The sequence below is a fragment of the Pangasianodon hypophthalmus genome, chromosome 6, assembly GCF_027358585.1.
Source record: "Pangasianodon hypophthalmus isolate fPanHyp1 chromosome 6, fPanHyp1.pri, whole genome shotgun sequence".
Lineage (NCBI taxonomy): Eukaryota > Metazoa > Chordata > Actinopteri > Siluriformes > Pangasiidae > Pangasianodon > Pangasianodon hypophthalmus.
The window spans coordinates 27,335,911-27,350,980 of record NC_069715.1 but is presented as its reverse complement, the minus strand read 5'-3'; the positions used below and the strand labels follow the sequence as shown (position 1 = coordinate 27,350,980).

The following is a 15,070-nucleotide window of genomic DNA, read 5'->3' as shown; positions in this document are numbered from 1 at the left end:
TGATATGCATTGAATCTTTAAGAAAGTGACAGAAAGCATTATTTTGGGGGAAAAAAATTCTCGATTTCAGGTATACACCTGGAAGAAGAGGAGGAGGAGGAAGAGGTGGACATGTCGCTTAAAGGAAGGCTGCTCAAGTTGGTGGAAAGAGTTAAGAAATTGCGTAAGCAGAAAGAAGAAGAAGAGCCCGAACCCAAGGAAGAGCCTAAACCCAGTGAGTAACAAATGTGTTGTGCTTCTCTAATAAACATTTTTTAAATTATAAAATCTACAGTACATGTACTGGTAATTTTTATCTGAGTATAACAAAGTGAAACGAAAGTGGAAAAAGTTGTTAGAGGAAAAAATATAAATACGGAACCATAAGTATATTTGTTATATAACTGTATTAACTATGTTTATTTATTTTATGAAATAAATATTTAAATCCTTGTCGAGTTTGTGTCTGTTTCCATTACTAGGCTTAGATTTCTTATAAGTGAGATAGAGATATATAGATATTTTCATTATACATGAAATGTCGTGGCCTGGCTCAGAAAATATTCATTGCTAAAGTGAAATAATTTTTTTTGAAAGATTTTGAGAGATCGATTATGGGTGTCAGTAGGTGATGCATCAATAGGTGATACAACAGGGAAAATATTTATATATTTGTATGAAATATTTCCTTCTTTTCAGACACATTGCAGGAGCTGATCTCTCACACAGTGATCCACTGGGCGCAGGAGTCATTCATCCAAAACCCAGAGCTAGTGCGAATGATGTTCAGCTTGCTGCACCGGCAGTATGACTCTCTGGGCGAGCTGATTCGAGCTCTGCCCAAAGCCTACGCCATCAACGGCGTGTCAGTGCAGGACACCATGGACCTACTAGAGTGCCTGGGCCAGATCCGCTCACTTCTCATTGTTCAGATGGGTCCTGAAGAGGAGAGGCTCATGATTCAGAGCATTGGGTTAGCACTACTAAATAATACGCTGTTTAAATCATGACATTTCATAAATCTCTCCGTTATCGAGATATGTTCTACAGCTCATGTTTGTTCTCAGGACTGAAATAGTTAATGTCCATGCTTATATTTTGTCTTTCAGTAACATCATGAACAATAAGGTGTTCTACCAGCACCCCAACTTAATGAGGGCTCTTGGCATGCATGAGACTGTTATGGAGGTCATGGTCAATGTCCTCGGAGGAGGAGGAGACTCAAAGGTGACTCAACGGAACAATATTGATGATTTTTTTTTTTTTATTCGCTTGGCTCAATGTATTTGTTCTGACAATAGAATAGTTTTTAACCTACTTATGACTCTTTCTAAAAGGAGATTAGATTCCCCCAAATGGTCACGAACTGCTGCCGCTTCCTGTGTTATTTCTGCCGTATCAGTCGTCAGAACCAACGCTCCATGTTCGACCACCTTTCGTACCTGCTTCAGAACAGTGGCATTGGCCTGGGTAAGGCTGTCTATAATATTTATTATAAACATAATATATATGATGTGGGATCCATGTCTGAAAGATGGCTATTTGTTCAGGAATGCGTGGATCTACACCCCTGGATGTAGCTGCAGCTTCCTGTATCGACAACAATGAGCTGGCTTTAGCGCTGCAGGAACAAGACCTGGAGATGGTAAGCTAATTTTGCGTGTTGTAAGGGAATTGCACAGATGAAAAAACTATACTACTGAAATGCTCATGGTTTGAATCTTCTCTACTAGGTGGTGACTTATCTGGCTGGATGTGGCCTGCAGGCGTGCCCAATGCTGTTGTCTAAAGGCTACCCTGACATCGGCTGGAACCCCTGCGGTGGAGAGCGCTATCTGGACTTCCTCCGCTTCGCTGTGTTTGTTAATGGTCCGTGGTTTCATTTCACCTGGTGAATCAAATTCTAGACTCTTTATCAGCCCTTTAAATATGAGCAAATATTCTGCAAATTTGGAGATTAGCCATTAGGTCTACTTACACTTGAATGCTCGCTTCTGATTGGTCAGAAAGTGTTGATTCAATTTCTACAACTGCAGCTCTGACAGTAGTTCCAGCTGCAAAGTTTATATTAATGCACTTGTTCTAATATAATCACTTCTGTTGTAACAGCTTACTCTACATGAGCACATTTAAAAAAAAAAGTATAATCATGGATATGGTACAATTTTGAAATGAGGAGACATTTATATAGCCTTTTTGGTAGAAGTCTTCAGGATCAGTGCTTTGTAACAGTCAGAGGTAAGGCTGTACCTTTAAGTTTTCTGATGGAGGAAAAGCTTATGTGGAAAGGCTTTGTGGTTTGACAAGCTGCAAATTTTTTTCTTGTTAACTTCAAGAAAGAGAAAAAAGAGAGTCGGATGAGGGAATTACTAAAAAAGCTGCTATAAGATAAGTGATAACAGGAGCTAAACTGTTTGTTCAACAACATTAAACATAACTGTAAATGGATAAAAAGTATGGATAAAAGCATGTCATCTTTTCATTTCATTAAAAACTGTAATCATTGGCAAATTTTCATTGTATAAAAGGAATAAAACACTATAAAGCACATGCTGTTATCGGAAAATAATAAACTTTGGGGTGGTAACAGTAACTCCGTTTGTGTGGAGTCGAATCAGATCACCTTGTTGTTGATTATTTTCATATATCAGCATAGTGTATTATTCCTTACTTATTTTACATAAGAGCAATAAGTAGTACATAAGAGCACTAAATGGGTGGTTAATTTTTCCTGTGAATAACACTGAGCTTTCCTTTATAGGTGAGAGTGTGGAGGAGAATGCTAATGTGGTCGTGCGTCTGCTGATCCGGCGTCCTGAGTGCTTTGGCCCCGCCCTGAGAGGAGAGGGAGGAGCCGGGCTGCTGGCTGCGATGGAGGATGCCATTAAGATCTCAGAGGATCCAACCAGGGATGGACCAACTCCGAAGAAAGACAGACGCTTCATGTACTGTTTTTTTTTTTTTTTTTAAATTAATTAATTTATTTCCTTGCACAGTGCCTATTGCCTTTCTTATGAATTACATACTGTGATTGGTTCAGGTTTGGAGGAGAGGAGCAACAGGAGGAGAACAGGGTGCATCTTGGGAACGCCATCATGTCATTCTACTCGGCGCTTATTGACTTGCTGGGTCGCTGTGCCCCTGAGATGCATGTAAGTGAAATAAACATGAAATAAATGTGGACATTTTGCTCAATTCTTATTGAATTCTGTAGACAACTGAATACAACTGGCAACATTTTAAGTTTCCGTTTAGGGACAGAAGTGTAAATATTGATCTGTCCCTTGTTCACAGTTGATCCAGGCTGGCAAGGGTGAGGCTCTGAGAATCAGAGCTATCTTGAGGTCTTTGGTTCCTATAGAAGACCTGGTGGGAGTTATCAGTCTTCCTGTACAGATCCCAACCTATGGAAAAGGTATGCTAGCAGTAGATGTGATAAGAATGTTGAATATAACAGTTCATCAATTTAAGATGTCTTCCCTTTTTTTTTTTTTTTTTTTTTTTAAACTTTTGGACTCATTTTGATGCCTTGATTTTTTTTTTTTTCCTTCCATAATGTTTATCCTTTCCATAGACGGTCAGATTGTAGAACCCAAGATGTCTGCCAGTTTTGTACCAGACCACAAGGCTTCCATGGTGTTATTCCTAGACAGAGTGTATGGCATTGATAACCAAGACTTCCTGTTGCATGTGCTGGAAGTTGGCTTCCTCCCAGACATGAGGGCTGCAGCCTCTCTGGACACGGTGAGCTGTTGTTTATTTCATTACATAACAGAGAGGCACAAGTACATTAATAGCAATAAATATCCTAGTTATGGTTAGATACTGTATATCTTTGTTATCTGGAGTTATCAAAACCAATTCCACAGAATGTATATTTTGTCTAGAGCAGTGTTTCCCAATCCTGGTCCTGGAGTACGCACATTCTGGTGTTTTTTCTGCTCCCAAATCACCTGATTCAATTCATCAGCTCATTACCAAGCCTGAACTAGGTTAAACTGAGGGAAGCAGAGAAGGAAAATGACAAAATATGCAGGGCGGTGGTACTGCAGGAAAAGAATTGAGAAACAGTAATGTAGATTAATACATAAAGCTTAACCCTAAGCCTTCCAGTGTAGGAAAAATAATTTTCCAACACATAAGCACATATAAGTTTTATGAAAATAATAAATATTCACTACCATCATATTTATTTATGGGGCCATCAGAAATTTTAATTCTTTAACTTTCTTTCCACAAGACACAATCCAGTTACTCCATGTAAAAAAGTAACTTCAAAACACCTTTCCTAGTCTTATTAGAATTGCAGTTAGAGTCAAGTGATATTTTTCATAGTTCAGTTACCTGAGATTGTACAGAACAACTGTAACAAGTTTACTAGTGGTTGATTGTAGCAACATAAAAAAAAAATTGCAGACTCCTAGCTATGATTTCACTAACCCCATTTTGAGAAAATGCAATTCTAATACACACGAAAATCTTACAACAGTGATTATGTATTGGTCATAGAATGAAAATATCTGAACATGCTTCTTTGTTGGTCTATGTTTGTTTGGGCTTTAGGTGGCGTTCAGTACCACAGAGATGGCGCTGGCACTCAACCGTTATCTGTGTTCAGCCGTGCTGCCACTTCTGACCAAGTGTGCTCCACTGTTTGCGGGTACTGACCACCGTGCCATCATGATTGACTCCATGCTGCACACCATCTACCGCCTGTCCCGCGGCCGTGCGCTCACCAAAGCCCAGCGTGATGTCATCGAGGACTGCCTCATGTCCTTGGTCAAGTCAGTTAGGCTTCTGTTCATTACTCAGCAACCCACAGGACATTCTCACACACCTCTGCCATAGCCATTCAGGTTTCATAGACAGTTTGGCATTTTACGTTAGCATCATAGAATCTGTTTCACTGACTTGGCTTCCTTGTTTGTTTTCAGATACCTGCACCCATCAATGCTGCAGCATCTGTTGCGGAGACTTGTATTCGATGTGCCAATCCTCAACGAATATGCCAAGATGCCTCTGAAAGTATGGGCGCTCGTTCATTGCTCATTTTCACACTTTTCCTCTAATGATTACATATGAGGTGACTCTTTATGTCTCTTATTTCAGCTGCTGACTAATCACTATGAGCGCTGCTGGAAGTACTACTGCCTACCGAATGGCTGGGCTAATTTTGGCACCACATCAGAGGAGGAGCTGCATCTCTCACGTAAACTTTTCTGGGGAATCTTTGAGTCTCTGGCACACAAGGTGAGACATGCGTGCATAAAATTTTTGAAGTTTTAAGAAAGGTAATACAGGGAGACACAACTGCTAAGACAAGCATATTGATTGTTTTGACAGAAATTTGATGCAGAGTTGTTCAAGATTGCCATGCCGTGCATCTGTGCCATTGCTGGTGCCATTCCTCCTGACTACGTAGATGCCAGCTATTCTGCCACTGAGAAAAAAGCCACAGTTGATGCTGAGGGCAACTTTGATCCCAGACCTGTGGAGACTACCAAGTGAGTATTATGCTGGAAGGGTATCTTGGTTATATGAAAACAAACAGTAGAAAATGTTCCAGAATAAAAAAGCCATTGTTAAAGGAGAACTCCTTTCCCTTTTTCACTAATCTCTGTCTACCACATCTGCTGCATCTGCAGTTGCAATCCTCAGAAAAAACATGCTGGTGCGAAGCACACTTATAATGAATGTCTAACGGCAGGTGTGAAACTCAGTAAACATTCAAAATCATTCATTCATCTTCAGTAACGTCTTTATCCTGGTCAGGGTCAAGGTGGCTTCGGAGTGTATCCCGGGAACACTGTGTGCGTTACGAGAATACACCATGAATGGGACACCAGTTCATCGCAGAGCACTGTGCACACACATTCACATACTCATTCACACCTAGGGACAATTTAGCATATTCAAGCCACCTACCAGCATGTTTTTTGAAGGTGGGAGGAAAGCAGAGAGCAGGGAGGAAACCCAAGCAGACACACATCATGTGGAACTCCACACAGACAGTAAAGAGAGCTCAGGATCATACCAGGGACCCTTGAGCTGTGGGACAGCAACACTACTCATTTAAAATCAGTGACTTTATAAAGCAAATTTAAAACTACATTAACAATAAAGGTTTCAGGAAAAAAATAATCATGAGAGAAAGTCTTGCTAAAGCTATTGATATACAAAGCAGTATGATAAAACGCCACTTCAGTGACTTATACTTTCCCAACAGTTTTGTGCTATTCATCAGGTATTTTCATGTTTTTTTTGTTTATATTGGTAATGCATAATCACAAATTCTTTGCATCTACATTCTACAAAAATACGTTTCAATTCCTGTTAGATGATTATTTAGTAAGTTTCAGGTAAACAGGCCTTCCATTACTTTGTCAGCACAAGATAACCTCTTAAAATTAAATGTACTTGAGTATTCCTTTAATGCCTGCTTGCCTCCTCACAGCACCATCATCCCAGAAAAACTAGATGCCTTCATCAACAAATATGCAGAGCATACTCACGATAGGTGGGCCTTTGAGAAGGTTAGTCACATGACCACAAATTTCATCAGAAGTTTTTAACCACCAAAAAACCACTGCTTTATAAAACACCTCAAACTGTTTTCTGTGTTCAGATCCAGAATAACTGGACCTATGGAGAGACACTGGATGAGATTGGGAAGACCCATCCTATGCTCCGACCTTACAAAACCTTTTCTGAAAAGGTCTTAATGCATGCTTTATATGTATTATATTCACACAATCTGATTGTTCATGATTAAAACTTCATCTAACACTGGCGTTAGCTGTCTTGGCATTGATGATTCATTGTTTTTTTTTTTTAAATGCTTGTGTCCTGAGCATACTATCTGTCTATGATCATCAGGATAAGGAGATCTACCGCTGGCCCATCAAAGAATCTATTAAAGCCATGTTGGCCTGGGAGTGGACTTTAGAGAAAGCTCGAGATGAGGGTGAGAAGGTTGAGAAGGCCGCCACCAGGAAGATCTCTCAAACTGCTCAGGTAACTCTCTGATAAAACGGATCATAAGAAATCAAAACAGTGCTATAAGGTCTAAACCTGATGTATTTGTCCATCCCTGAAGGCAACCTATGATCCTAGTCAGGGATACTCACCCCAGCCTGTGGATTTAACCACCATGGCTTTGTCCAGAGAGCTGCAGGTAGGCAATAGGATCAAACCTTTATATACTGGTACCTTTGTTTTTGGCTTGCAGTTGAACAAAAAACTTTCTCTATATGGTTCCATCTCTAGTCTATGGCAGAGCAACTGGCTGAAAATTACCACAATACCTGGGGCAGGAAGAAGAAGATGGAGCTTCAAGCCAAAGGTGAGGTCTAGAGGCTATCAGTGGGACAAATGAAAAATCAGAAAATCATGAGAAATCTCATGTACCAGTATTCTGATGTTCCAGTATTTCATTTGCAACACTGCTGTACACTAGCAAGCCTATTCAAAACTGTACTGTATCAACATACATCATTATTGTGAACACACAGATGTTCAAGAACTGTGGTATCAAGAGGTTACATTTTGCTCCCTGATTAAATAGTTATAAAGATAGATTGGAGCAAAAGTGTGTTTTCCAATTAGCATACGCAGTGGCAAATAAAGTAAAAGGCATTAGTTCCTTCTACCCTGAAAGATTTAACTGTTAAACTTGTGAGAATTAGAAGTAGCTCACTCATTAGTCTCAAACATATTATTTAACATATTGTTTAAAGAGGAAAGTGCAAATTACTAACGGAAATTGGTCAAATCATACTGAATGCTGTGTTGTTATAGGTGGTGGTACCCATCCTCTGCTTGTTCCTTATGACACACTGACGGCCAAGGAGAAAGCCCGTGACAGGGAAAAAGCCCAAGACCTGCTGAAATTCCTCCAGTTTGAAGGATATGCTGTCACAAGGTATAGTATGAAACATACAGTCATTGTCAATGTTGTGCACTTTTTTTACGCTTAATTGGGTCATTTTTTTTAAAACCTTTTGATTTGTCCTTGAATGTGTTGCCTCATCTCACTGTACGTCTTTTATGCAGGGGCTTGAAGGACATGGAGCAGGAGATCTCCTCCATCGAGAAACGTTTTGCTTATGGCTTCCTCCAGAAGCTGCTGAAGTGGATGGAGATCGCTCAAGAGTTCATTGCACATCTGGGTTAGTCTCAGATAACATTCGATGTGAAAACAAACTCAACCCAGTTTGATATCTGTTGATATTTGTGTGTGTGTGTGTGTGTGTGTGTGTGTGTGTGTGTGTGTGTGTGTGTCAATCCAGAGGCTGTTGTGAGTAGTGGAAGAGTCGAGAAATCCCCTCATGAACAGGAGATCAAATTCTTTGCCAAGGTGAGACAACTTCAGTTTTCTTAGCAGGAAAACTGACTGAACCTTGATTGTGTCAATTAAAGTGTTGTTTCTCGTCATATTGTTCCACCTTTAGATCCTCCTGCCACTGATTAACCAGTACTTTAAAAACCACTGCCTCTACTTCCTTTCCACTCCTGCTAAAGTTCTGGGCAGTGGTGGTCATGCCTCCAACAAGGAAAAAGAGATGATTGCCAGGTAAATAAACCTCCATCTGATAGACACTGCAGACGAAAGTGCACAAGACTGCACAGCATGATGCATATTTAGGATTATAAGAATCTTTAATGACTATGAATATACTATAAAACTATTACATGATAAAGATGCATCTGCTCCTTGTATTCTCTTCTGCCTCTGGTACTCCATGTCCCAATGCCCTCTCTTTTTCTGTCTCCTCATTGTTTTACTGGACCATGTTAATTTCTTCCCTTCTGTTTTCATGGCTCGAACTTCACCCTCTTTCTTCTCCTCCATCCCTTCTTTTTCTTTTCTTTCATCTCTCTTTTCTTTCCCCTCTCCCCTTTCTCTCTCTTTCTTCATGCCTCAGTATCTTCTGTAAGTTGGCTGCTCTAGTGAGGCACAGAGTTTCCCTCTTTGGTAAGAAACCTGCGTAAGGGTTTGATGCCATTGGCCCTCTCTTATCCTAATTCATACTAGCTTCCATTTTGCTTTTCCTCCTTACCTATCTCCGTTTCTCTCCCTTAAAAACACCTCCTCTCTCACACACTCTCATTGTTGCTGTGGCTTTGCTGTGATTTGCTGTGCTTCGCTTAACTCTTTGCAGCACAATGTTGACTTGAAGATAAAGTGAAGATGACATTACTTAAAATATTTTTATAACTAGAATGTTACACAGTGAACAATGGACAACCAGCTCCAGTTTCCTTTGCAGTATTCAGCATGTGCTTTTTCATTGCAACCATTGTGACCGTAGTCATTGTTGAGCAGTTACTTTAAACAGAAGCTTTATTCCATAATGATCTTATTCCATAATGACAGCACGATGCTGTCCGGTTTTTCCTTCATCCATGATTGCGCTCTGAGACTGAGAGTAATAATTAAGGGTGCATTGTTACCGATACTGCTATCTGGTATTGGTTAGATACTATACTCAATTATTCATATTCATACTCATAAAAAAAAAAAAAAAAAAGCTCTGATATCGTATGATAATATGTGACATACGCTGACACGAAATGATAATTATCTGAATGTATTTCATCATTGCAATCTAAGCAAACCAGACTGCAAACTGTGCTCTGTGAAAATATCAAGAGGAAGAACTACAGCATCTTCCTACAATACTGGCAACCTGGTAAAACTTTATTAAACATAAAACTTAGCATGAGTTCATTGCTAGCAGTAAACACTGGATGGACAAGTAAAATGTCTACAGACAATGCTAGGTGAGTTAAAAAAAAAAACAGCTTTCACCCAGTATATTGTTCTTGACGATCAGCTACTGTTGGTCCGAAAGATTCTGATACAATGAAATTAATAAAACATAGTTTAACATACTTTACATACTTTATTTACAGTGAAACAAAATGCACTCTTCTCCATCCCAGGCCTATACTTAAAAGATAAATAATTATAGATAAATAATGAAGCTAGCTAATGCTCATTTAAAATCAACTAGTTAATAATATAAAGAATATTCATGGACATACATGTAAGTGCTGCTCTTGGCCAATTTTTGAATTGGGGAAACACAAACATATTCAAAATAAATGTTCAGTGATGTCCCTGATTGCTTAATGCTTAGTAAATTACTCATTTCAGTATCAGTATGTGCTCATTCTCGGTCTGAAAAAAATGTACTGATGCATCCCTAATAATAATAATAATAATAATAATAATAATATTAATAATAATAATGATAATGTTTTAATTATATAATGCCTTTCTGACACTGAAGGATGCTTAGTGTCTTGGTATATATCATACTGGCAGAAGTTTTCTACTAATCAACAATTTAACATTTCCTCCAAAAGGACGTGATACACTAATTGTTACACTAACCTGACTTGAAATGAGCAGTATGATTAAGGGTACAGTGAAATAATAGTGCTGGATACAAACTTCAACACTTAAGCTCAATTAATGGACACTGTACATTTGACTTCTGTTTATGGTATGTGTTGTGTACAGGAACTGATGCTTCAGCAGTGGTAAACTGCTTACACATCCTGTCTCGTTCACTGGATGCCAGGTAAAGTTGAGATGAGGGAGAAAAAAAACACCAATGTTTATGTACTCTCACCATCTACTTTAATAGGAACACCTGTACACCAGCCAATCAGGTGGCAGCAGCAGCACAATGCATAAAATCATGCAGATAAAGGTGAAGAGCCTCAGTTAATGTTCACATCAAACATCAGAATGGGGGAAAAAGTGTGATCTCTGTGACTTTAACTGTGGCATGGATGTTGGTGCCAGATGGGCTGGTTTGAGTTTTTCAGAAACTGTTGATCTCCTGGGATTTTCACACACAACAGTCTCTAGAGTTTCACAGAATGGTGCAAAAAAAAAAAAAAAACTTTGAGTGAGTGACAGTTCCGTGGGTGGAAACGCCTTGTTGTTGTTGATAGGAGAAGTCAGAGGAAAATGGACAGATTGGTTTGAGCTGCCAGGAAGGATATAGTAACTCATATAATCATTCTTTACAACTGTGGTGGGCAGAAAAGCATCTCAGCATGCACAAAACATTGAACTGTGAGGTGGACGGGCTTCAACAGCAGAAGACCACATCAGGTTCCACTCCTGTCAGCCAAGAACAAGAATCTGAGGCTATCATGGGCACAGACTCACCGAAACTGGACAGTTGAAGATTAGTTTAAAAAAAAAAAAAAAAAAAAAACACCAGGTCTTTTTCCAGTCTTCAACTGTTTAGATTGTTTTAGATTTTAGATTATTTTAGATTATTTTGGGGTTACCAGTACTTGTCTAAACAGGCTTGGGCAAAACTGAAGAAACAAATATTGGACACAAAACACTTTTCTGAAGATTGAAAATTATGTATAGACAATTGTGAAGCATCCGAATACAAACTGGCAATGAGAAGCACTGAACTAACTTCCTCTCTCTGCAGAACTGTGATGAAATCCGGACCAGAGATCGTAAAAGCAGGCCTCCGTTCATTCTTTGAGAGCGCTGCTGATGACATTGAGAAGATGGTTGAGAATCTTAAACTGGGCAAGGTGTCCACCAAAAATCAGGTGAGAGACCAGAAAAGACTTCTTCTATAGTATGTTAAGTTATTGTGATAAAATCTTAAGTTTGCTGTAATACATTAAACTAATTATCTTCCTCACTATACATGTCTTTCTGTCATTCCAAAGGTTAAAGGTGTGTCCCAAAATATTAACTACACTACTGTCGCTCTACTGCCGGTGCTCACTTCACTCTTCGACCACATCGCCCAGCACCAGTTTGGCGATGATGTCATCTGTAAGTCTGAGTCTACTCATATGATCCATGAGCGTTTGTGTTTTAGTGGCGTGAACAATTAACTGTAGTAAAGGACATACTCACTTGTCCTCTTTCTTTCTTCCAGTGGACGACTTGCAGATATCCTGCTACCGTCTCATGTGCAGCATCTACTCAGTGGGTACAGTTAAGACCCCTCATGCTGAAAAGTGAGTGAAATCTCCTTCTACCTTTATGTTTCACGTGTCATAGAAATAAGGTTTAGTTAACACCTTCACTCATCACTCAGGTAGCATGAGGTTTGTGTATATTGCAATAGATGTGTGTAATACTGTATTAAGTAATGATATGTGTATTGTCTAGGCTAAGGCCTGCTCTTGGCGAGTGTCTGGCTCATTTGGCTGCCGCCATGCCTGTGGCCTATCTGGAGCCCCTGCTCAATGAGTTCAATGCGTACTCAGTCTACACAACAAAAACACCAAGAGAGAGAGCCAGTGAGTAGCGGCTCCCTTGTCTTATATCGATCAGCAAATCTTGTGCATAGATTATGCTTTTGGTAATTTGAAAAGATGCCTAACAAATGACAGTGTGTTATTAATACAGTTAGCATACTCGCCTATGTTCCTTTTTGTATTTGGAGAATTAAAATTGTACGTGATGGCGTGTCAATGCCGAAACATCCATGCCCAGTAGGTCTCCATGACGACCTGTAAAATGTTTAGCGATTTCATGCCAACTATTCTGGGACACATATTTGTCTGGGTGGCATGGAGATGTTAAACCCACACAAGCTCTGTTAGCTTCTCTTTTTTTGCCATGAGTTGCATCACAAATTGAAAATTATGACCTTACTTTTTAAAGTATCATTTACAAATCTAAGTCTAGATGCAAAACAGACTTTATGGTATGTTCGAAGGCTTTTTTTAAAATTCAAACACTAACTTTAATAGGGAAATTGGTTAATGTTGAGACACAGCTCTAGGTTGTTCAGTCTGTTGCGATCATTGCATCACATCGCGCAATACTGCCCCCATTATTTACATCGGAGGCAGTATAACACAGTTGGAAAATTTAGCTGCTTAGAAAAAATTTGATTGTTCTTCATTAATATCAGTTTTGAAATAAAAAACCAGTAACAACACAATAACACTGTGTTGGTAGCACACATTTGTTATCCTTTAAATAAGGCTATCATATCACATACATACAAAGATTTATCAAACAATTTGATTTAAAATTTAATGTGAAGGAGAAACATGGTTGGATTTCATGCAATTTTACAAGAAAGAACTCGTAAGAAAAGGGTTACAAAAGCTAACGTTGTCTCTAATCTAATCTAAACCCGCATGACTTTCACACAAATTGATTCATTGTGAGTTTGCAAAAACGCCTGAGCGCAAGCACAAGTTAATAATTAAGGATCTGGAAAATGTATTCATATATGGCTTTGAGAAATAATGAAAGAAAAATCTAGCTTGGAAATAGACTTGACTTTTAGTAGCTAAAAATGTAAGAATATGGAATAAAATACTTATACAGTGGACCTATATTCTTTTTGACCACTGAGATTTCTACTCCTTGTACTTTAGTCCTGGGACTCCCGAGTCAGGTGCAGGAGTTGTGCATGGACATCCCAGAGCTGGACGTGCTAATGAAAGAGATTAGCGACCTGGCAGAGTCTGGAGCTCGTTACACTGAGATGCCACACGTGATCGAGATCACGCTGCCCATGCTGTGTAACTACCTCCCACGCTGGTGGGAAAGAGGGCCTGAGAACTTCCCTGAGCAGGAGGGCCAACTCTGCACTGAGGTCACTTCTGAACACCTCAACCAGCTGCTGGGCAGCATCATGAAGATCGTGGTCAACAACCTGGGCATCGATGAGGCCTCCTGGATGAAGAGATTGGCTGGTTAGTATGGCACACAGCTTAACCCTTATTTCTAATTTTGCTGTCTCTTGTTGACTAGGAATCACTAACATCACATAACAGACCTCTTGTAGAATTTACATATGAGCATATAAACATTTTAGCTGTTTTCTAAAGGGAATTGTTCCAGATTGCGATGGCTTATATGTATGTTCTGGTAATGACAACTAGAGCTACACTACATCTGTCGTCCCAGTTTTGGCCAAGGGATCGTATCAGTTTTTAAAAGACATGTTCTCATTTACTGAAGTCAATTACAACGCAATAATTAACATGGTGTTGGTAGCACAAATTTGTCATCCTTTAACTACATACAAACACACAAAAGTTTATCAAGCAGGTAAAATGAGATTTTTCTAGATTTTTTATAATTGAGAAGTAGCATATAAATTGATTGGCTTGAAACTGTCTGGAAGCTTCTTCTTGAGCTTATTTTTTTAATACTTTGAATATTATTCACTGTAAAAATTGCCTGGAATATGGTGACATGTACTGTTTCACTGAGTATCATTAACCCATGCTGCATTGCAAAAGCTTGTATAGAATAAAGGTCACAGACATTATGGGTTCGTCCTTCTGCCCTTTTCCTTTCTCCCTCAGTTTTTGCCCAGCCCATCGTTAGCAGGGCCAAGCCAGAGATGCTAAAGTCTCACTTCATCCCCACTATGGAGAAGCTGAAGAAACGCTCAGGGAAGGTAGTAGCTGAGGAGGAGCAATTACGTATGGAGGGAAAGACAGAGGTGGACAGTGAGGAAGGCACAATCCGAGACGAGTTTGCTGTGCTCTGCAGGGATCTGTACGCCCTCTATCCACTGCTCATCCGCTATGTGGACAACAACAGGTGCTGAGCTATGAGCCTGCTTACAAATAGCTAAATTGCAAGTTAGGGTTGTTACGGTGTCACAGTTTCACGGTCAGCACCAGTTTATGATCAGATGGTTACCTCAGCAATGACGTTTTCAAAATAGGAATTAAAATGCGTTGTTCTCTACTACCTACCTGTCCATTTTTTCAGCTGGTCAAGTTCCTTACTCCAGCCGTTATCGTCACTTTTGTGTTCGGCACTAACTCACTGAGGACTCCGCTTAAACCACACTACAGCAACCTCCATGTCTCTGCACATGGGACGTGACTAGACTGGAAAACCCTTTAGCTGTGTATTCTGCAAACATATTCTTTCGCTTCCTCTGCTCCCACTTCTAGCATGTTTTTAACTTTATCATACATGACAGCTATCAAATGCAAAGAAGAGCATTGCACTGAAACAACGATCTATTTTTGCTAAACAGTGCTGTCCACTGCTGAGCTAGTATGATTTTTTTTATTGTTTTTGGCTCAGCGTGCCACATTTCCTTGC

The 15,070-nt window shown here is 39.5% G+C and overlaps 1 protein-coding gene across 14 annotated transcripts in view; it reads left to right on the top strand.

Moving 5' to 3' along the window:
• LOC113526686 (ryanodine receptor 1) overlaps positions 1-15,070 on the top strand; it is a 90,961-nt gene that overhangs the window by 43,947 nt on the left and 31,944 nt on the right. For all 14 annotated transcript variants that reach the window (XM_053235117.1, XM_053235119.1, XM_053235114.1 and 11 more), the window contains 31 exons: positions 71-214; positions 679-952; positions 1,089-1,206; positions 1,317-1,449; positions 1,530-1,624; positions 1,713-1,848; positions 2,741-2,924; positions 3,020-3,131; positions 3,274-3,394; positions 3,554-3,723; positions 4,543-4,763; positions 4,914-5,004; positions 5,089-5,229; positions 5,323-5,483; positions 6,434-6,512; positions 6,605-6,694; positions 6,856-6,993; positions 7,076-7,153; positions 7,246-7,321; positions 7,777-7,900; positions 8,032-8,147; positions 8,268-8,335; positions 8,430-8,551; positions 8,904-8,953; positions 10,508-10,568; positions 11,448-11,574; positions 11,698-11,806; positions 11,913-11,994; positions 12,149-12,279; positions 13,375-13,695; positions 14,314-14,554. In XM_053235117.1, the coding sequence (XP_053091092.1) occupies positions 71-214; positions 679-952; positions 1,089-1,206; positions 1,317-1,449; positions 1,530-1,624; positions 1,713-1,848; positions 2,741-2,924; positions 3,020-3,131; positions 3,274-3,394; positions 3,554-3,723; positions 4,543-4,763; positions 4,914-5,004; positions 5,089-5,229; positions 5,323-5,483; positions 6,434-6,512; positions 6,605-6,694; positions 6,856-6,993; positions 7,076-7,153; positions 7,246-7,321; positions 7,777-7,900; positions 8,032-8,147; positions 8,268-8,335; positions 8,430-8,551; positions 8,904-8,953; positions 10,508-10,568; positions 11,448-11,574; positions 11,698-11,806; positions 11,913-11,994; positions 12,149-12,279; positions 13,375-13,695; positions 14,314-14,554 (4,114 nt within the window). The remainder of the gene's footprint in view (positions 1-70; positions 215-678; positions 953-1,088; positions 1,207-1,316; positions 1,450-1,529; positions 1,625-1,712; positions 1,849-2,740; positions 2,925-3,019; positions 3,132-3,273; positions 3,395-3,553; positions 3,724-4,542; positions 4,764-4,913; positions 5,005-5,088; positions 5,230-5,322; positions 5,484-6,433; positions 6,513-6,604; positions 6,695-6,855; positions 6,994-7,075; positions 7,154-7,245; positions 7,322-7,776; positions 7,901-8,031; positions 8,148-8,267; positions 8,336-8,429; positions 8,552-8,903; positions 8,954-10,507; positions 10,569-11,447; positions 11,575-11,697; positions 11,807-11,912; positions 11,995-12,148; positions 12,280-13,374; positions 13,696-14,313; positions 14,555-15,070) is intronic.